Source organism: Antedon bifida, chromosome 5 (genome assembly GCF_963402885.1).
Source record: "Antedon bifida chromosome 5, ecAntBifi1.1, whole genome shotgun sequence".
Lineage (NCBI taxonomy): Eukaryota > Metazoa > Echinodermata > Crinoidea > Comatulida > Antedonidae > Antedon > Antedon bifida.
This window is the reverse complement of record NC_136230.1, coordinates 20682473-20705473: the sequence shown is the minus strand read 5'-3', so window position 1 is coordinate 20705473 and position 23001 is coordinate 20682473. Positions and strand designations below refer to the sequence as shown.

At 33.4% G+C, this 23001-nt stretch overlaps 3 protein-coding genes across 3 annotated transcripts; all 3 read left to right on the top strand.

Annotated features, from left to right (window-relative positions):
• The first annotated feature begins 487 nt into the window (after positions 1 to 487).
• LOC144843406 (ATP-binding cassette sub-family C member 5-like) lies at positions 488 to 6750 on the top strand. Its single transcript, XM_078700191.1, has 12 exons — positions 488 to 789; positions 1041 to 1196; positions 1300 to 1447; positions 1636 to 1869; positions 3183 to 3356; positions 3466 to 3613; positions 3759 to 3907; positions 4447 to 4554; positions 5132 to 5365; positions 5646 to 5915; positions 6122 to 6325; positions 6496 to 6750. The coding sequence occupies exons 1-12, from the start codon at positions 488 to 490 to the stop codon at positions 6748 to 6750; spliced, it is 2382 nt and encodes a 793-aa protein (XP_078556317.1).
• Positions 6751 to 7270: 520 nt separating this feature from the next.
• Positions 7271 to 9430, top strand: LOC144843405 (ATP-binding cassette sub-family C member 5-like; the record flags this gene model as incomplete). Its single annotated transcript, XM_078700190.1, has 4 exons — positions 7271 to 7473; positions 8326 to 8460; positions 8671 to 9083; positions 9313 to 9430. Coding segments are annotated over exons 1-4 (807 nt in total), but the record flags the coding sequence as incomplete, so codon positions are not given.
• A 24-nt stretch (positions 9431 to 9454) lies between these two features.
• LOC144843578 (ATP-binding cassette sub-family C member 5-like) lies at positions 9455 to 16346 on the top strand. Its single transcript, XM_078700418.1, has 8 exons — positions 9455 to 9499; positions 9657 to 9746; positions 10921 to 11107; positions 11322 to 11481; positions 11610 to 11688; positions 11876 to 11989; positions 12270 to 12434; positions 15266 to 16346. Exons 1-8 carry the CDS (start codon positions 9467 to 9469, stop codon positions 15341 to 15343), a joined length of 906 nt encoding a protein of 301 aa, XP_078556544.1. The 5' UTR covers positions 9455 to 9466; the 3' UTR covers positions 15344 to 16346.
• Positions 16347 to 23001: the final 6655 nt, after the last annotated feature.

Here is a 23001-nt window from a genome sequence, read left to right as displayed (position 1 = left end):
TAGAGAGGCTGAAATTCAGGGGAGGAATATGCAGTATCCTCCCTTTTCACCAAGACAAAATTAAAAAAATTATCCATAAATTCATTTGTTAATAAATTATTTAATTCATAGCCAAATAATCTCCAAATTATTTTTGGTTCCTGATTTTGATCCTTTCTTTCTAAATTATAAGATGTATCCCGAGTGTCCAGATTTTCGACCAGTAGGCCTATATTCAGTAAGTTTCAATTCAGTGTTTTACTGTCAATAAAAAAGATCACAAAATAAAGCTGAAATAATTGTCATGTTTATGCAATGATGTGACTGAGGTGATTGATATTATTTGTTGATGAAAATGCCAATACTATTATTGTAAATGACAATATTGCATATCTCATAAACCTAGCCTATGTTTTATCAATCCAATGTCTTTGTTGAATTGATAGCAGCCAAATTAAAATTAGATTGCTGACGGATGCTTACTGTTTTCTATTTCAGTTGGTGTATAATGGTGTTTAGCGCAGAACAAGAACACGGTAGTGTTTCATTAACATCTTCAGACATTCAGCAAAACGAGACAAACCTGCCACTGTCAATAGACGACATCGGTGGCAAAAATGTGAATAATTTAATAACTAATGATAAATTCACACATATCCCTACATGTAATATTGATAACAGTACTATACATGAAGTTGCAAGAGAATGTGGTGACGATGAAGATTGTGGGCATAGGCCTACTTATAAAAAACGCTGGAGCCGGTATAGACAATCAATGCAAGCTTTTAAACCATACAGAAAAGCTGCTATGTAAGTATAGTAATCGAGAAATAAATATTATTTTGTGAACTATGAAAATGGATCGAACCACAAGTGCCAATACTAAATATTGTAAATTAGTATCGTGTATGTTGTTCGACTACCTTTCGTGCAACAGGTAAAGGTTAAAGCTACTTAATAAATAAATCATAATAATAGAAAATATAAATATCTTATCTATATCTTTTAAATATTTGTTTTTTATTTATCAATGAATGAATTATTATCTTGTAACGATCAAGAACGGCTACAAATCCGATTGATGATGCAGGTCTCTTTTCAATCATCTATGTCACGTGGCTAACAAAGGTTTTTAAGAAAGCAATTCGTATGCCCCTTAAGATTACGGATCTATTTCCTTGTTCAACAACTGACTCTGCGAAGCTCAATTCTAAAAGGTAATACATTCATTACATAAACGTTAAAATATTTATCGTAAGTTCCCGATACAAGATTTTCTATGAGAAAATTAAAAATATAACTGTTTGGTTTTGGTTTTAGACTTGAACGAATATGGGAAGAAGAACTCCATCAAAGAGGAATTGAAAATGCGTCATTTCTACGTTCTGTTTTGAGGTTTTTGAGAACACGGTTTCTTCTTGGAATGATGTGTGTTGCTTTATGTTTTACAATGGGAATGATAAATTCAGTAAGTATCTGTCACTACAAAAATATTTATAGATGTACAAAGCCATAAAGAAATATAAATACTGTAATTTAACAATCCAAATGTTGTGTGTATCAGTGACTTATGAAATAAGCCAGTGGCGAATGAAAGATTTGTTATTAATAATACCATTCCATGTTAATAACATAGTTTTTATTTTTGTTCTGCAGGCGTTTACTATTCGCCGTTTTATTGCGTATACCGCTGATCCAGACGCCTCACTCAAAGATGGAGTAAGTTTATGCTTTCTTCTCGGCTCGATGTATTTTGGAGCAGCAAGTTTTATTTCTGTAGGATATACAATAAACTCTCGTAATGGAACTCGAATTCGGGCAGCTATTATTGCATTAGTTTACAAAAAGCTTCTACGGGCAAAAACACTAAGTGGTGTATCAATTGGGCAGGTTAGTGTTATTAATTTTATTTTATGTTTCTTGCTTGGTTTACGCTCAATTTGCCTTTAGTAATAAGAATTTGATTTATTGATATTATATTCATGCTGTTGAAAAGGTATATTTTTCTTGCGCCTATGGGCTTAAGAACAAAGTAAAAGATTATATTACATAGCCTATGTAAATACGTGAACATGATTGGTTGAAACTGCGTCACATGACTACCGCTGCGAGGATCGTAAATCGTATATATCCTCGAGAACGATGATATTGACCGATTAATTTTCGCGTCCCCTGTCATTAAACATATACATTCTCGAGTTCGATGATATTGACTGTGTAATTTTCGTGTGGCAACACTCGCGTTTGCCGATAAATAAACAAAAGTCATCTACTGGATCTTGAACCTGGGTGGAATTGTCACTCCATCGCAAGACAACGCTTCTACCGCTGCGCCACGGAGCTTGCTTGAAGAAATTAATCATCTAAACTATTTAAACTATGCATACATAGCGCCCTCATTTGTTATTAGTCCTCCCTAAATGTGATGAAACACCGTTTGTGATTGGTCAATACTCACGGTAGTCACTTAGTTACTAGTACGCACTGAACATCCGGTGATTCGGCTCCTCCAAGAGAAGAAGACGAATTGTTTATTCGGCCTACCTGATTATAATATTATTATTAATAGGCTTATTGATGGAAATTCTTCTGTTAATTTAAACGACCTAGGCCTAAGTGAATATTTTATTGCCAAGGAATCATTAATTAGTATTTATCTGTATATTATTCTTCGCAAGGTAAGGTGTCTAGGCAGGCTTGTTTACATACAATACAAATACTATAGGAGGCCTAGCCTAGGCCTAGCCTAGCTTCACCCAACCCAGCAGACTTGTTCTTGGCTATATAATATAACAGATATCGCCTTTTATATCGGTTAAATATAAGATTTGACATCCCCGAGGGAATGATATTATGTTCTCGGGGAATATATATTTCCCTCAGCTGGCGCTTCGGGAAATATATATTCCCTCGAACATAATATCATTCCCTCGGGGATGTCAAATCTTATATTTAACCTCTAAGCAGTCAATATCTGTATAATAGTAACCATTTAACATATTCGCCGGTAGGTGGAAAGAAAGTGTTATAATTGACATTTTTACATTTACACGTCATGCCTTAAAAATTGTATTGAAGAGAATTTATACAAATCGCCCCTGATCTTGCCTGTAGTACAGTATAGTCATAATTATGTAGATACCACACCAGTATTGTTCCTATTGTGTACGTACATCTTTTATAATTTGTTTTGCCTTCTTTAGATTATAAATATTTGTACAAATGATAGTATGCGTTTTTATGAAGTCGCTCTGTACCTGAGCTTTCCACTCATTGGACCTTTTGTGACCATATTTGGTATTGTATACCTCGTCCATATTGTTGGACCTGCTTCGCTTGTTGGTACTGCAATTATGATATCATTTTTTATTTATCAGGTACGTAGCGATATTATTATGTTCAATACTATTTTTTGTCATTATAATGTTGATATATATAATAATAATATTATAGTATTATAACACAAAAGCTGGATTTACTATTCAGATTGGTTCTGCTCGAATTATTACAAAGTTTAGAAGACGGTGCCTTCAAACTACTGACAAACGAGTGCGCATGATCAACGAGTTGATAACTTGTATAAAACTAATTAAAATGTATGCTTGGGAAATCCCGTTTAAAGGTGTAATAGCAGGTAACGGATTTTAATGTATTTGATTTTATCAAAATTCTAATTTTTTAGATTTGTGTCTTTTGAGAGATTCACTCTTTCCTTTATTTCCAATTCAATACATACATTTTTTACATAATCATTTGGATAAATAAATTTCTGATTACAGAAATAAGAGAGAAAGAAAGAAGAGAACTTGAGAAATCCGCGTTTCTTACTAGCTTTAACGCATCTGCATCTCCTTTAGCATGCACGCTCGCTTCAATTGCAACGTTCAGTGTACACATTGCCCTCGGAAACAACCTCACAGCAATGCAGGTAGGATCATCGATGTATTGCAGACTACAGTAAAGCCTAATCTACACTGACAAACTTTTTTGGCAAACTCCAAGTTTGTCACTATATGACTGGATTTGTCCTTTCAGGATGTCATGACTAAACTAAAAAGACTTAAGCTTAGTCTACACTAGTAAAGTTTAGTTTAACAAATTATACTTATATGTAATTTAAGTAACTTGAGTTATAGGTACATTTGTTAGTGTACTGACTCTGTCGGCCCATCCGTCGGGAAAATCCTGGTGCTTCAATGCAATGAAACCAGGGAGTTGTAAAATAAAAAAAACCTGTCTGATGAAACTATAGACAATACAATTTATATTTTTTAATGCATCACGCCACCTTTTTGGAAATAAATGTTAATTTTGATTGATCACATCTTTAAATAATTCCCCAGAGTATCATCATCATATTTGTTGGCATACATTTTCTATTTAGTAAAAAATAAACTAGGAGACAAATAATATTATAGAAGTTTTTTTCCTAATAGATATCGTACTTTTAATCAATTTCTTTCCTAGGCATTTACTTGTATTGCTGTTACTAATTCAATGCGTGTGCTGTTCTTGCAAACACCACGATCAGTTCGATGTATGGCAGATTGTGCAGTGGCCGCACAGCGTATCAAGGTGAAGTTGAATAACGTTCTTTACTAATTCTTGCATAACTGATTCTGTTTTCAATGTATACATATGTTAAGTAATTAGAAAATATAGATACAATGATCACAAATATAATGATAAGCATTTCAATAAGCAGAATAATTAAAACTATGCGTGTGTTCAGTTTATGCGCACGGCGAGTGAAAAAATGTTTAATCGCATATGCCAATGTTTATTATCAATTAGGTCCGGTTTGGAAGTGTAATAAAATACTCAATTTCGATTAAAAAAGTTCACCTATTTCAGGGAAAAAAAGTTGACCTAAAAATATTTTGTTTAGGGTATGAAAGTGGTAAACTGCAGGAGATTTTACTTTACTACAAGGTTTTAAAATTTGACCGTAGTTAAAATGTTTTCTGAACGAAACCATGGAAGAGTTTATTATAATCTCACTCAATCCTTATCAAACATTGTTGATGCCTACAAGCAATGTACGCATACAATAGAATCATACAGTATGTGTATGTAGGGCCTATTAGGCCTGCAATGCAATCACTGTGATCAATAATGTATTAACATGTTATTTCTTTTCTTTTGTTTGTAGAAACTGCTCTTGATTTCTGACATACAAGAGAAAACCCCAGAACCTCGAGACATTACAAATTCTATAGAATTTAGAAACGCAACTCTTGGATGGAAGGCAACTGCTACAAATGACCAAACGGTTGATGATACAGAAAAGGTCCTCTTACTTAAAACCCAACTTGGTAGCAGGACATCGGTGAACACAGATCACAACATCAATACTTTATTTGACATTAATTTTAACGTAAAAAAGGTGCGTTATATTTTGACTCAGCATCATCTCCTAAATGAGTCCTAAACGAGACTGAAGGATGTAATATGTTAATAGACGAGTTTCCTTTTAAATAAAACAACAACGGCAACGAAAACAATAATTAATCATTTTTGTATCGTTTACACATCAATTTTAAATAAAAGTATTTAGTTACAAAAAATAGAAAACACATTTTCACGATTAAATTAGATACAGTATATTTGTACCGGCAATTATAAATAGTAAAGTAAAATAAAAATAAATGTATTATATTTTTAAGGGCGAACTTGTAGGAATCTGTGGAAGTGTTGGCAGTGGAAAGTCATCCCTGTTATCTGCCCTACTTGGGCAAATGGACATATATAGTGGTTTCTTAGCAACTCATGGCTTGTTTGCATACGTGGCACAGGAAGCGATAATTTTAAATGATACACTGAAAGAAAACATATTGTTTGGGAATGAATTTAATCAACAAAAGTATGATTCAGCAATATTTAACAGCTGTCTATCACATGATATTTCAATTCTTCCATCTGGTGATGAGACTGAGGTAGGCCTACCTCTACATTTTATAAATTTCTCAACTTTATAATTTATATCGTTTTACTACAAATACATTAAAAACAAATATGTAGGTATGATTAATGACGTATACGTATACAAAACTGTATTAAAATTTATAGTCATATAGGCCTATTTAGAAAATCTGCCGTCGCATAATTTGATATGATATTGGTTAATAATTTAATCCTAAAGATTGGTGAAAGAGGAATCAATTTAAGTGGAGGACAAAAACAACGAGTAAGTTTAGCAAGGGCAATGTATGCAGAACGAGATATCTATCTACTCGATGATCCATTAAGTGCGGTTGATGTTCATGTTGGCCAACATATCTTCACCCACTGTGTGAAAGGAGCTCTGCAAAATAAAACTATATTATTCGTCACCCATCAACTTCAGGTAATCATTTTACAATGACAAATTAGTAGACTTTGTTGTAACGTATAAAAAGGGTCAAGCATAATGTTGATTACTTAGGCCTATTATCTTTATATCTAATTATAATAATTACAATTAACATTGAAAAAACAATAAAATTTGCTTAAATTCTAACGCCGACAATTCCACAGTATCTTAAGCATTGTGATAGGGTCATCATGCTGGACTGCGGTACAGTCATTGAATCTGGAACATTTGAAAAACTTATGGATGATGAACAAGAATTTTCTAGCCTCATCAATAAGTATTATTGTAGTGAGGTAAACGAAAACAAATCACGTGAGAGTTCTTCAGTTTTTAAAGATAGCCTTAATGTTTCTAGCATTTCGAATGACATTTCACCTGCACTACCCAGTAAAAGCGTGTCGACAGTTAACGAAGGTTAGTACTTCTACAAAGTGAATGCGTTATATTGCATTGCATTGTTATTATTTTTCTTAAAGACAGCCGGCTCAATAAGGTAGCGGAATATAACTACTGAATAATTCATGTTTTCTGCATCGCTTTACCTACGAAAAGTACATTAACAGTCGGCTCATGTAGCCTACACTGACCACAGTTTCAACAGCCAAACATCAACCTGACCATGCAGATACATTAAAGAAGTATTATCCCCCCAAAAACATAAAAAATGAAGATTAATAAAATCAGGCTTTAAATAGGCCATTTTGCAGTTTTATTATTCACTTCAGTTAAAAAAAAGACAAAAGAAACGGTTAATTTTTTGTCTGACAGACAATTTAAGCATTTTTGCTTTAAATTACATTTTTTTCAGGTAAATATTTTTATTTTCGATCCAGTTTTTGGTCAAAATGAATAACTATTACGTGACATTAAAATGGCATATTCAACAAAAAATGTGAAGAAAACAAAATTTATTTTAGGGGGACAATATACCTTTAATAAACATTTCAATCACAGGTGGAGAATTGACCAAACAAGAAACAAACGATGGTGGATCGGTTAAGATGGAAACATACACAATGTATGTAAACGCTGCAGGCGGGATTATGATATGTCTTTTAACAGTACTATCTTTTGTTCTAATGGTTGGATCGATAACCTTTAGTCAGTGGTGGCTATCCAAGTGGTTAGAACAAGGTGGAGGCGTATGTACAAGTTTTGTATTTATTATTAAAATAGTATGCCTATATAATATTAAAGAGTCACCTGTAAAGCACGGTAAATGTATTAATAACAACAGTAACAATGAGAGTTAAATGTGGTCTTTTTGTACTAATCTGTACTGCTATATGTTATGGTTTAATCACATTGTAAAAACGATTGAATCTCTGGAGGTCATTGAGAATGTTGCTAGGCTTACCTAACATATGTTTGCCACGAGGAAAATACCCTCTTTTAACGAAGAGTTTCGAATAGTGAAAATTATCTGGTTAGGTGTAGGCCTACTACGAACTATCTGTTACGATCTTCAAATCTCTTCACTAAATGGGAGAAGTCCTAATTTAGTGTGATCTTCCGTTTTATATTGTTTGTTGAAGTTTTATTCTGAAATAAAGTGATCAATCAATAACAGAAATGATAATAATAACAATAACAGTAATAATAACAGTAATAATGATAATAACAAATAATAAACCTTTTTATCACCAGTGTCTTTGACTATGATACCATTTAAGTGCCCTCTTAGGTATAGGATTTGAAGTTATTATTTTTATTATTGTTGATACGTAAACAGTTGATAATATGGTTTATATTTTTAATTAATTTAGGCCAAATACAATAAAAATTGTAAATTGAGTTAATTTTGGGCCTACTAGTCATTGAAAATAAAAGCGAAAGAATCATGATGGTAATAATAATGGAAGAATAAGAATATAATAACCATTGTGCATCTTCATTCAAGTTTATTAATAAATCCATTTCTTTGCCATTTTATTTTATTTTACTGACAAATAAAAATCGATAATATATTTATAAATCATACTTTTTTTTACCAGAACTTTAGAAACATTAGTGAAACAGGTACCGATATACGAGATAATCCAGACCTAAACTTTTACAAACAAATTTATTTGCTGACAATTTTGGCTATGTTAGCATTCAGCATTATTAAGAGTGTTCTATATGTCCATGTAAGTATCATAGAGATATATTCATTTTTGGGTTTTTTATCCTATGAAGTATCGTAACCTTTTTTAAACAATTCAACTTCGTTATCATTGCGGAAAAAAAACAATTTTAAAAAAAGCTCATTAGGTTGTAATGAACAGTGAATTTACAAATTTATTTATCATACGATTCCATTCATGCTTTAATTTATTTTACCTGTATTATTATTTTAGACGACACTGGTGGCTTCTTCAACCTTGCACGACTTAGTTTTCCTCAGTGTTTTCCATTCACCAATGAGCTTTTTTGACACTACACCTTCAGGACAAATAATGAATCGATTTTCAAAAGATTTGGATGAAGTTGATGTCCAGTTACCGATAACAATGGAAGCGTTTTTTATATACGTTCTCAATGTGCTATTTGCATTGATTACTGTTTCAATTGTTTTTCCATTGTACCTGATTGGAGTTACAATATCACTCATTGCCTTTGTAATCTTGGGTCGTTTATTCAGAAGTTGTCTTCGTGACCTTAAACGGTTAGAAAATGTGAGCAGATCACCTTTCCTGTCCCAACTTACGGCAACTATTCAAGGTATACAAACGATGAGGGCGTATTCGAAGGAGACGTATTTCATTGAAAGGTATGAATAAATTACACACTTTTAATGTTTTCATGTTTAAACCTGATTGTGACCAACTACTATAAAATATTCTTTCACAACATGTGAAAATAATGAGTTTTGTACTAGTAGTGTAATAAAAATTAAAGATAACAATTCACATATAAATGGTAGGCCTATTGGTTGGTATGGTCAAGGATTTTTCCATGATGCTATGATAATGCCTAAACTGAAAGAAATTGTATGACAGGTTTGAGAGATTGGTCGACACAAACTCGGTTGCACTTCTCTTGTTTGAATTAAGCAATCGATGGATAGCAGTAAGATTCGACTTTCTTGTGATGCTTATGTCTATGAGTGTTGGAGTCTTTACAATTATGTCCCATGGTCACGTCTCTCCTGCTATGGTTGGCTTAGCTATCACGTTTTCTTCATATGTAAGTACATTTATAGTTTTCCCAATTAAACATCACTTCTATATATTGAATAATTTTGAAAATGAAATGTTTTTCAGAAACCAGTGTATTTCGCTGTAAATTTAGACAATATATTTCACCAAACTATAACTATTTTTATTATTATGACATTATTTAGCTTCTAGGAACGTTTCAGTTCTCAATTCGTCTGGGCATTGAATCAGAAGCCAGATTTACTTCAGTAGAACGTCTGGTAAATTACATAAAGGTATGTATAACAAATGAAACATAAGCATAATATAATTTACCATAACATAATTGGTATTGTACCTCAAAAGTATCAGTTTGTCTTTCACTCCTCTATTTAACACATCATTATCTATAAAGACATATCGTTGTGGTAAGTTTAATTTCAGTAAAAACTTTTTTTTACTCAAAAATTGCCGTTTTTGTTTCTTCTATTGTGTCTTGTTATGTGTCTTTTTGTATCTTTTTCAATGTTTCCCATTTAACTTATACATATTATCTTATCATTCCACATTAGTAGTGGCTGTTTGAGCTAAAATAATATTGTTTGGTTCAAATTCTTGCAATAGCACCACATTTTGTGTGTTGGTTCTCTACCTCATAATTCATACAAATTTGACCCCACGAGATCACCTAATTTGCATTTGCAATTCAAATGGCGGTCATTTTTACAAACATTTCTTAATATCTTTACAACCACTTGTCATATAGTGTTGGTTTTGGTATCAAATTGTTCAGAGTAGTGACATTCCAATTTGGTCCAATGAAAAGTTTGACAAAAAAATTACTGGAAATACTATGTTTGACCTTTGACCTATAATACATTCTATCAAAGGTCATTTCTACGTGAAACTAAAGTAAAATACAGTATACCTATCGTTAAAAAGACTTTAAAAATGGAAAACATACAAATCAATACTAGCAAATTTTTCTTTTTTTTATTTATCTTGAACTTTTTACCTTTATTTTCTCTTACTTTTGTCTCTTTTCGTTTGTTATATATTAACAATTTGTTCTTTGTTCAAATATTTTACAAGGAAACAAATTACACAAAAAAAATGTGGGGTTTTTTTTCTCAATATATTTGATCTTTTCCTATTTTTGTTTACCTTTCCATCTTTCATAATATATATCACGTTCTATCCTAATGTCTTGTTTAAAGATCTCCATAATTTAATAAAGTCAAAATGTCATTGACTGTAGTTAAGAAGACAGTGTTGTTAATACAACGAAGCATGAAGTGATGATGACCTAAAGTATATTCCTGATTATTCAAAATGCTCATGTTAGATTAAATTCTGAAAATTGTGATTGTTGTGAATTATTCTTGTTTACATGCAAATTTTATAAATTTAAAGACAGCTGTACTTACTTTTCTGTGTAATAACACAAATGTATTACGTATTACATTATAGAATTTACAAATCGAAGGAAAATGCATAACCGACTGCAATCCTGAACAAAATTGGCCAAGTAGAGGAGAAATCGCATTTCAAAACGTAGAGATGCAGTATCGTGAAAATCTACCTTTAGTTTTAAAAGGTATTTCATTCGAAATTAAGACGAAAGAAAAGATTGGCATTGTTGGTAGGACCGGATCAGGTAAATTTTGAGACCTCAAAAGATAATTTGATGTTTTAATTTGTTTTATAATACTTTTTATATCAATCAATTGGCTAATACTACGAAATAATGTTATCAAACATTTGCCCTACAGTAGACATTATATTATTTTGATAGATAAAGTAGAAACATTACCTACATTTGTTAACTTACTAACAAAATTGAATTATTGTTTTTGGTGTTTTCTCTCCAGGAAAATCGTCACTAGCAACGTGTCTGTATCGTCTTGTGGAAGTTAAGTCCGGTTGTATAACAATCGATAATGTTGATGTTAGTTCGTTAAATCTCAATCTTCTAAGATCAAAACTTTCCATTATTCCACAGGATCCAGTTTTGTTTGTTGGGTCAATAAGGTATGTTTGCAAAATAAATTAGTACACCCAAAGAAAAAATAAGCTTTTATTAAGCCGTTTTGATAATAATGATAATTTTCACTTACTATAAAACATATTTTAATTTCGTTGTTGTTCTTTTATAACAGATATAATCTTGATCCGTTTGATCAATTTACCGATGATGACATTTGGAAAGCACTTGAAAAAACTTATATGAAAAAAACAGTAAGTACAACCAAGGAGGAGTGTAAATTCACTCTTGCATGGTACAACATTACTTATTGTTACAGTCAATAAAGTGATCAATAAAAAAACAAGCTGTATTTGTAATTAATGAAACAAAATATAAAAACAAGCCAATGCAGTATTCATAAATATTTAATTTCAACCACGCATACTTTCACTTATATAGATAAGCGCCTTTCAGTCACAACTAATGACACCGGTTAATGAAGGGGGCGAAAACTTTTCCTTGGGCGAACGGCAACTTATCTGTATGTCAAGAGCTCTCTTACGAAAGAGTAAGGTAAGATTAACTCTGGTTTCTTAACGTTATCATATTCTTTGGAAAGAATATGGTGATTGGCCATCGTGATAAGGTTTATCATTTCGAAATGGCTAATCCATAAATAGTTAGGCGACAAGGGCTTGTTTAACAGAACACATTTCAATTCCATTTTCAATGTCAACTAACGTTAGATTACGTGATAGACAGGCCTATATCCAGTAATGTGCAAATCATGCCATAGGAAGCAAGTAGTTATCAGAAACACAACGAACACATCAGTTTATTATGATTCTTTTAGATACTGATACTTGATGAGGCAACAGCAGCTATCGACACCGAAACTGACCATCTTATTCAGTCAACCATTCGACAAGCTTTCGTTGACTGTACTATGCTTATAATTGCACATCGACTACATACTGTCCAGGATTGCGATAGAGTTATGGTTCTCGATAGCGGAAAAGTAAGTTTGTATAATAATTAGTATTATTTAGACATTGCAGTTTTATGGATATCATAAAGTACTAAATGGTTTTTCCATTGCTTCGTATATTATGCTACCCGGTTCAAAATCATCATTTCATTTGTGAGCGATGAAGATATAATTTAATGGACGATGATTGTTTTTAAGTAATTATGTTGTAGGTGATGTGTTTATGGATTCCGGTCAGTTGTCACCTGGCCTTTTCCCACCCGGTCTATAGCCACCCGGTATATAGCCACCCGGCCTTTCGCCACCGGCCTATTGCCACCTGGCCAATTACCACCCTGTGGTAATATATTGTCCGTAGTAGTTGTATTTGTTGTTTTATATTGTAGTATACTATATATCAAACACGTTCACTAAGTGAAAGAAAGTAACATATTAAGTGTGTCCATGCTTTTTACCACTTATTTTGTATTTAAATAAATTTATACATTTTGTTACTGTGTAAACAATTGGTTGGTTTCAAAAATCTGAATTGCCATCATTGTCATGATAATTATAGAACATTGCAAATCGTGTGACAATTCAAAACAACTGTTTAATTAACATTTAATCAGTAGCATTTCAACTGGACGAGAGTTATCTCCCAAATCGTAACATTAGTTTGAAAGAATCCCAAAATATTGTATATATGTTGGTCATAGATAGGAGGATCCTAGAGGTTAGAGAAGGGCCGATCATAACAGGCCGGGTGACAACATGCCGGGTGGCAACAACCGGGTACAGGTGGCAACAGGCCGAGTGACAACATGCCAGGTGGCAACAGGCCGAGTGACAACATGCCGAGTGACAACATGCCGGATGGCAACAATCCAGGTGACAACATGCCGGATGGCAACAATCCAGGTGACAACAGACCGAGTGGAAACAGGTGGCAATAGGCTTAAGTGGCAAATGGACGGTGGTGGCAAAAGATCGTGTGGTAACGGGCCGGGTATCAAAAGGCCAGGTGGCAACCGGCCTAGACCCGTGTTTAATACTTTGTGGCTATTAGTATTATTATGTGGTTGTCATGCTGTGCAGTTCCCTTAACATTTTATTTTAAAATCATGATCATTGCATTATTAATGCCAATGGGTTTGATGATTATAGACTATCTATTATGTCCTTGTCATTTTTACAATATTTTTCTAGATAATCATTATTAAGTATCAAATCAAGTGGACTTACTTAATTGTTAATAGCAACGTTACGTCCAAACCTGTAAAACGAGATTTTAATTTAAAAGGGATAGAGTGTAACGGTTGGAAAGAGGAAAAGCAAAGGAGATACGTGATCAAATTTCCTTGTCTGAAAAACAAGTTTAGCTGCCATGTTCTGAAGTAGTTGGAGACGCTTAACATCTTTCTCAGAGCTACCATGGAGCAGAGATTTACATAATAATCAAGACGGGACAACAAGTGATAAATGTACTTTCGAATTTGGTAAATGTTGCGAAGATTATAGTTAATTGATTTGGAGAGAGAAGTAATCTGGTCAGACATAGTTAAACCATCATCAAAAACTACCACAAGAACACTGATAGATTTAGAATGTTTTACGGTTAAATTGCCAATTTGAAGAGACATCTATCAGCCTTTGCATATTAAAGATAGGCACTACTGTACAACAGCCTTCCCAAGTAGAATCAACACTGATGTTCGTTAGATTAAGGCAGATCTAAATACAACTGCAAGTCTACAACATTCATCGTTACCACGAGCTGCATTAATGATGAATGTATATCAAGGTGTGGGCGTGCATTCGCCAACCATGTTTTTACAACGAACATAATGTAAATCTTATTCAAATGTAATGTAAACAATAATTCCATTGTTTCTTGTCACATGTGTAAATTTAAAACATCTTTGGGATTTTATGTAAAGTTGTAGGCCCCGTCAAGTTATAACGTATATACCTCCCCTTTGTTCAGTGATACTTTTTTACTGTTGACATAGATAGGCTCCATTACACCTCGTTCAAACATCTACCTTGTTCAAAATAACCACATCCTTTTTGTTAAACGAGTAATCAGTGCTGTCCAGATGTAAGAATACCAGTCACCACATCCTGTGCTGGCACGCCGATGTTAGGACATGCGGATGAATAGCTTCTGCTTTGTTTCACCGATGTACAAGTCAATCACTATCCGCACTCTGAATGGCATAAACGATATTGCTATTAAATTGTTCCGATAATCCTGACACATATAGTATATTCCTGTGCGTATGGATTGGCGTTAATCGGTCCTTAGAGTGGCTTGTTTCTTTTTTTCATTATGAAATGCCCAATTGCTATATAATCTCCCAATCGTTTAAAAACTGTTTAATGTGTCTGCGTTCTTCTTTAATTGTATTTGGATACTTAAAAGGTCCTATGTGTCTGATTTTTTTTTAATGAATTTGAAGTTTAAATAGGCATCTAATTTTGTTTTTGATTTGATCGATGTAGACACACGATTTCAGATTTAACAATTCTTTTATGTTTTTTTTTTTCGTGAATTGAAATGAAGCTTACCGTTAACCTTCATTTTGACAATGTCTACATTAAAATTCATAAAACCATTTTTATACTCACTTTATTGTTATGTTTATCCAAAAAGTTCCTTTTGTACAATCCCTCAATTACGAGATTGATTAAATTATATTGAAAGTGGGAAGGGTTTTGGATTAAAGTGAGGCTATCAATAAGTGTACAGATTACGGATGGTACCGTTTTGGTGTCACTGGTGTCAGTTAGTAAACAAGTGGGTTATTCTCTACATTTAATTGTAGTGCTTTAGCTATAATTTTATTATTGAAAACAAACAACGATCTTTTTTTTTACAGATTACTGAATTCGATTCGCCGTCAGTTCTTCTGTCAAATAAAGATACTGTATTTTCAAGAATGTCAGCAATTGAGTGATAAATAAAACAAGTTATTATTTGTTGGTTCATTGTTACAAACTGCAAGATAGTTTTGGTTTTAACATATGTATGTGTATTGGATTGCGTATCTCATTTAAAAGTAAATCTATTTATTTACTGGGTTTTCAAATAATTTTTTCCTATATAAATGTGCCAATTTCCGGATGTTATCTTTTGTGATTTTTAAAATTAAGATGTAACAATAAGTAAATGAGATAAAATATTGTTGATGAAATTTAAATTAGCCCTAGCAATCAGAAATAATAATAAGACTAATATTAATAGTATCGAATAGTACGGTAACAATCATTTTAAAATGGAGGTTTACTCAAGGCTTCTCTTTCTGTTATTTACTTCAGTATATTAATATTAGTAGGTACAAACAAATAGATGAATATCGAAAAAGCGTTGTTTATATTTTTTCAGCAGTTAGGTTGTTCTTCTCTCTCTGTGATCGGCAAAATGAAAAAAGTCAAGTTATCATGTCACGTCTCCTCTCGCTGCTGCATGTCACCCTTCTCGACGAGCTGGCGAGCGCGAGACGCACACGTGATCATCCCGGATCAAACGAACCCCAACTTTGACCAACAAACCATAATGTAAAATACTGTATACAGAGATGAATTGGTCAAGGACTGCTAAAGTACGCCAAATAAGATTAATTCAATTCAATAGACATTTATTACATAGGAAAACAAGAAACAGGATTGTACAGAATTATAAAAATATGTTTCAGAAAATGAAGGCAAAAGCCCTGAAAGATGTTGGTAAACATCTTGTGTTGGGCGAGCCTTAACGCAAATAAAAAAGAAAAGAAATGCATTGAAGAAAATAATAATAAATTTCATAATCTAAAATATGAATAACAGAAAAAAAAATCAGTTGGTACTGCAGATCGAGACATGACCGATTAATAAATATTTAATAAGTAGAAAAGGTATATTTTTTTAATTTTGAGAGAAGTATCTTAGGGGAAGCAGATTTTAAAATGGAGGGTGGTAGGTTGTTCCATAGGGTGGGTCCAGGGTATCGAATGTTATGTTGGAAAGAATTTGTTCTATGGGAAGGTATAGATAATTTATTTTTAGTACGTGTGTGATGGGAATGAAAGAAGGAATTGGAAGTAAAAAGATAACAAAGATGGTAAGGAAGGATGTTGTTTAAGGCAGAGTAGACAAAAATGGTTTGTTGAATTAAATTGATATCATTAAGTTTGATGAGATTAAGACTTGAAAATAAATGAGAGGAATGAGAAAGCGGAGGCGCGCCAGATATAATTCTGATAGCCTTCTTTTGGAGGGTATGCAATTTATTACGGTTTGTGGGGTATGTGTTGCACCAAACAATATTACAATAACTCAAATAGGGAAGAATCATAGAGCAATACAGAATGCGTAGGATATTAGGGGGTAAATATGAAGACAAAACGAAAAATAATACCAAGGCTTTTGGAAATTTTGTTTTCAGTTACACTAATGTGTGTTTTCCACGTCAGGCCAGAGTCAAGATGGACACCTAAGAATTTTGCTGATTGAACAGAGGGGATGTTTATATTTTCAATGGTAATATTGTATAGTGATGGGTCAACATTTTTTAACTTCTGGGGAGTCCCAAACAGGATAAAGTTATATTTTTTATGGTTTATAGAAAGTTTATTAGCAGCAAAGTATTGGGACAACATCTCTAGGTGGGAGTTGGTAGTATTAATTAGAGTTTGGATTTCAGGGTGAGAATAAGTGACAGTTGTGTCGTCAGCGTATAGGTAAAAATCAAGTAATGGGGAAGAAAGATAGATATCGTTAATGTACAGAATAAATAAAAGGGTATCGAGTAAGGAGCCTTGATGAACACCACAAGTTACATGATTGAAATTAGAGATTGAATTGGAGAATTTTGTGCATTGGACACGATTAGAGAGGTAACTTTTGAAGAGATTTAATGCAGGGCCACGGATTCTATGGGGAGATAATTTGAATAAGAGTATATTGTGATCAATTGTATCGAAAGCCTTGGAGAGGTCTATAAAAATTCCTAATGTGAGGTGACGGTCTTCGAAACCATCTACAATTTTAATAGTTAGGTCGATTAGAGCGGATGCAGTATTGTTGCTTTTTCTGAATTTAAATTGTTTTTTTTAGAGAATGTATTTATTTATAAATGAGGACGTACGTTCATAAATCACTCTCTCCAAGGCTTTCGAGAAAATTGAAAGAATTGAGATAGGACGATAGTTGGAGAGATCAGATTTGTTTCCGGACTTATAAATAGGAGTAACGCGCGCTATCTTCATGCTGTCTGGGAACACACCATTAGTTAAAACAAGATTAAAAATATGAGATAAAGGAAAGGAGATCAAATTGGGTTTTTGAGTAGTGAATTGATGGTTTTCCAGGTTGCCTTGATATTATTTTTATGTTTAATGAAAGTGTCTTTGTAATGTAATTTTTTTAGCCAGTTTGATCAAGGTATTTAGTTTATTGCGAAATTGTTTGTTTGTTTTTTCATTGGCGACAGAAGGGCAGTGGAGGAATTTAGAATAAAGTTTGTGTTTATATTTAACTGAATTTAGCAATCCATTAGTCATCCAGGATTTTATTTTATTTTTTTTTTATATTTGGAGGGGAAAGTGTTTATTATAAAGTGATTTTAATCTATTGTCAAAATTGTTATATGCAGTGTTGGGATCGTGTCAGTATTTATAACTTCAAGCCATTGTTGTGAAGCCACATCAATGCGAAAGTTTTCCAGGGATGTATAGTTTATTTTTCTAAACTCATGAATTTCTTCCCTATCTGAGCCAGTTAGAATATTATTAATAAAAGAAATATTGAAAACAGGAAGATGATCAGAGATATCGCAATACAGTAAACCAATTATGTTGTGATGATCGAACTGATTTGTAAAAATGTTGTCAAGCAGAGTAGCAGTGGTTTTAGAAATACGGGATGGTTTGTGAATACATGGAAGGTAATGGTTACTAAACAGTGAATTTATAAAATGGCGGGCTTCATTATCAAATTCATATTTGAGAATGTCAATATTGAAATCGCCAAGGATATACACAATCTTGTTTTCTTTGGATAATGTGGAAAGAACAGAATCTAATTCATCTGAAAATGTGTTTGGGTCAAAAGAGGGGGGCCTATAAACTGTTCCAATAACGATGTTTTTTAAATTTGGTCTGGTAATTTCGATAAAAATTGATTCGCATGTAGAGGGGTGTAGAGTCAAGTCATTTCTTGTGGAATACTGAAGGCTATCACGAATATACATGGCAACGCCACCACCGACTTTATGGTCTCTGTGATTTGCAGTAAAAAGGTAATTAGGGAGCTGTAAAAGAGGGTTTTCATATTTAAGCCAGGTTTCACTTACACCAATGACATCAAATTGATGCTTTGTTGCTTCTAAGAGTTGTTTAATTTGATCAATGTTTTTAAGGATACTTCTAGAGTTAAAACGAATAGCAGAAAAGCAGTCAGATTTAGTATTCGGGAATGAGTTGAGGTAGTAGTATTGAGATAAGTTTTGGTCGTTAGAGAAAAAATGTGTATCAGGATCAATATTAGTAGTAAAATTGTCAGAATCATTTAAAAAGGGTGAACAAATTAAGTTGGTTAGTCGGTCATGTTCCGAGGTGCTAGAGTCTATATCATTTGCATAGTACATACCAAAAAAAAAAAAATATATGTGTCACAAAAACAAAAAACTACGACTTAATTTTTAAAAAAGAGAGGAAAAAAAAAAAGAATCAAAATTGCAATTTAACATTAAGTTAACTGAAAAAAAATATGATATGATGAATGAAAACAACAACAAAATAAAAAAAAATTAAAATTGAAAATGATGGAAACGTGTTTTTATTTTTAAAGTGTTAAATTGTTATTATTTTCCATTCAAAAAGTATATAAGTTATCTTGATGCTTGGCATTGTTTCCCTGGCTGACCACTTCCTCTTCTCTTCTGTCCACTTTATCTTCTTCATGCCTCTCATTCGTGATCCAGCCACTCTCACCAGTTTAATAATAAAAACATTGTCAAACAAAAGTTAATGATGAAAATAGAAGTAATAATTATGATTATCAAAATAATGATTGATAAATGAAATTAATAATTATGATGAATAATATGAAGGAAAAAGAAGACCGTCTTTTATGAATGTTGTTTTCAGTTATGAGTTAGTGTTATGTAAGGAGTACTTAGCTGTTTGTTGATCATTTTTGATTTGGGCGGAAACTCAAAGATGGTTGAGAATCTGATCTGATGACGATCTTTTTCTTGTTGTTTAGCAGACAGTGTACTCTTCCATCTGTGGACCAGGCAGCTTCAACCGATTCATTACGTGTTGCTAGATGTAACAGATTTAAGCGTCTCGATGTTAGGTTCTCAGTAATTGAGTAACCAGATTGTCTTAGTTGTCGTTTATTGCGAAAAACATCAGAGCGAGTGTGATTAATTATTTTCTGAAAGAGTTCAGGTGACGATAATATATGATTGCTAATTGTTGCCACAATTGGCGAAAGGATCGTCGGCTAGAAGGTCATGAAGGGGTCCGACTCCGAGACCTAGCGGTGATACCGGCTTCGCCTCCGCTGCTGGCATGGCTTGTTCCGGGTCATCCGTTAGATGGTCTGGGCCTAGCTCTTTCTTTCCTCCATTATCGTTAGATCTTTCTTTTACCTTTTTTTGTTTGGTAGATCTAGTTGACATCATGCTCAGTTTGCTAGTTGACGTTATTATGATCAATATCAGAGTTGTAAATGTGCAATTAAGAGATGCATTTTATTTATCATAAACAATATTTATTAAAACTCCAATTTCAACAACGACACCAATTAAGTGAGGCCAATCTCTTCATTCGTCTCGTTGTCTAGTTCCTGGTTCAAACGCATAACACGTGTCTTTCTGGTCTAAGCCTACTAAACATTCTGTTTGGAGAGACAGAGCGAGAGGAGAGGAGAGCCAAAAACTGGTGCATGTGCAGATTGATTTACTCCCTGAAAAGTAAAAATTACCCACTTGCCCCAAGTACGTTAATTACGCAAAATGAATTGGTCAACCCCTAAAAATCACATCAGAAATGAAAATTTAGCTTACGAATTGTAGCTTCTCAATGAACTTCAAGACAAGTTTGCAATTCAGTTTCTTATATTCTGATTGACTATAAAAAAAACCAAAATAAATGTACTAACATGCAGTACAGTAGAGTAATACTTAGTACCTTTACATATAGCCTAGCCTATTAGGCCTAACTATAACTGCGGTAGAAAACAAAGTTATAAGTCTGTATCATACATAGATAAAAGTAGTTTATTAAACTCACCAAAGATTTGCCTCTAAAGTAACACTAAAAACTGAACAGCTACAGCACTAGCCTATGCTAGTAAACAGCATACAATATCAAGCCTATATAGAGATAGCACTTCACACTACCAAGTACAACAGTCTACTGCCCAAGCCAGCATACTAGGCACGCCTAATTTGCATAACAAATTACCTGGAGCACTTGGTGAGCTACAGCACAACTCCAACTAAGTTTACATGCTTCAACGATTCTATTATAATCTGTGCACAATAAAGCTTTACCTATGTATGCACTAACATCCTCATCCTTCAATTGTGAATCACAATTTCCTCATTAAACATAAAATAAATTACATAATCCAATATATCATTTCTTGTATATCAAGTACTTGACCTGGAAACCTAGCTTTTGTTGATATATCAGGATTATTTTGCGAATAACGATTTATTAGCGAGGACTTCACCTTTTGAGCATACCAAGTAGAATAGTGTTGAGTGAATTTACTCAATGGGTTGACTACTTCTTGTGCTTGCGTAGCGCACACTGTTTTTACCTCAAAATCAAATTCATCTATCGGCTTGGTTACAATCTGCTGCTGCGGCCACTCCACTTTCCACAGGAATCCTGGTTCTCGAAACCAAATTGCTGAATAAAACAAACCTAAGTTCTTTAGAATTAAATTATTAATTTTTAGTTTTAATTAAAATATATATACTGAGTAGGGTTCTAGGACACCTACCCCCTAGACAGTTACCCCCCGGATGTTTACCACCCGGACAACTACCCCCTTAGGACAACTACCCCCCGGACAACTACTCCCCGGACAACTACCCCCTTAGGATAACAACCCCCCGGACAACTACCCCCCGGACAACTACCCCCTTAGGACAACTACCCCCTTAGGATAACTACCCCCCGGTCAACTACCTATTATACACTGTTGCAGAGTCAGGTTGTTCCTAGGGGGTAATTGTCCTAAGGGGGTAGTTGTCCAGGGGGTAGTTGTCCTAAGAAGGTTGTTGTCCTAAGGGGGTAGTTGTCCGGGGGGTATTTGTCCGGGGGGTAGTTGTCCTAAAGGGGTAGTTGTCCTAAGGGGGTAGTTGTCCAGATGGTGGTTGTCCGGGGGGTAGTTTTCCGGGGGGGTAAATGTCCAGGGGGTGAATATCCGGATACGACTGAGTAGTATGATGTTTAAGGTTTACTGTGCAATGTCATAACAAACATGGTAGGCTTCATTAGTATTAGTTATAAATTATTATAAGTTATATAGTCATACTGCTTTGATTTGTTCTTATTGTTCAACTATGGTTTAAAATATGTAACAGTATACTGTATAGCATTTGTCATTCATTTACCGGAGTTCTTTAAAATTGTTGAACAATGATATAGTTTAGATTGTAATTAGAATACTAAATATTAATGATGATCTTGGTGATTTAACTGTGATGTTATTCATTAAAATTATTAGAATTATGTATCTACTTAGGACTTCCGATACAAAGTATTCATAGTATATACTTTCTTACTAGTGGTTGCTGAGATATTGATATGGCTATTTTCTTGACCAATGGTCAAAAATAAAGTTTCGCGGTCATTTGTGGCAAAAGTTAAAGTGAATAGAAATATGTATCTTCTGAGTATTTTTACACCAAGTACAACCATATCCACCCAACAATTTCTGAGATATGAAAAGTATGCTCCAAGCCAAAAATATTTGTGCCGGCTATATGTCAAAGGTCAAAATAAGGGGTTTATTAACAGTTTTATGATTTTTATTACATTACAAATATAAACATATACTTTGCGAGTAATTTGAGACCACAATTATCACTTTCTGACCAGTAGTTGATGAGATATTTATATGGCCAATTTCTTGACCAGTGGTCCATTTTTCGCAAAAGTTTCCCATTAGAGTGAATAGGGCTTCTGAGTAGTTTAGTAATTACCAAGTTACGCACAGTCCTAACTTTGATCATATTGACCCTTTGGCCTATGTACTGGCCAACAGCAAAAAATTGATTTGTATTGATATAAGGAAGCAAAAAAACATTGTTAAAATAGTTTGCTAGAGGGTGCAGGTAAACCCTTTCTGGCTCCCAAACTAAGGCCTACAAGCAGGTACAAACAAGGAGGATAAAGTTGAAATCATATTTACTTTTTCTAATTAGGCCTACATCACCAGAAAACATACATTGTTGTTCATCTTAAAGACAAACCACCAAACATTCTTACCACCACAAATCAAGATATTCAACTTAACAACAGGAGACTGCAAGAATATTCAACCAGATTCAACGAAGTCACTGTTCTCCTGTCGGAAATGATATTAACATACTTTGGAAGATTTTTCA

Bases quoted from the DNA above. Each gene is read 5' to 3' on its own strand.
- LOC144843578 (XM_078700418.1), top strand. From the start codon at position 9,467: ATGGTTGGCTTAGCTATCACGTTTTCTTCATAT. The intron at 11,108-11,321 runs GTAAATTTTGAG...TTTTCTCTCCAG, and splicing joins TGTTGGTAGGACCGGATCAG to GAAAATCGTCACTAGCAACG. The intron at 11,689-11,875 runs GTAAGTACAACC...TCACTTATATAG, and splicing joins AAACTTATATGAAAAAAACA to ATAAGCGCCTTTCAGTCACA.
- LOC144843406 (XM_078700191.1), top strand. From the start codon at position 488: ATGGTGTTTAGCGCAGAACAAGAACACGGTAGTGTTTCATTAACATCT. The intron at 3,614-3,758 runs GTAACGGATTTT...TTCTGATTACAG, and splicing joins GTTTAAAGGTGTAATAGCAG to AAATAAGAGAGAAAGAAAGA. The intron at 4,555-5,131 runs GTGAAGTTGAAT...TTTTGTTTGTAG, and splicing joins TGGCCGCACAGCGTATCAAG to AAACTGCTCTTGATTTCTGA.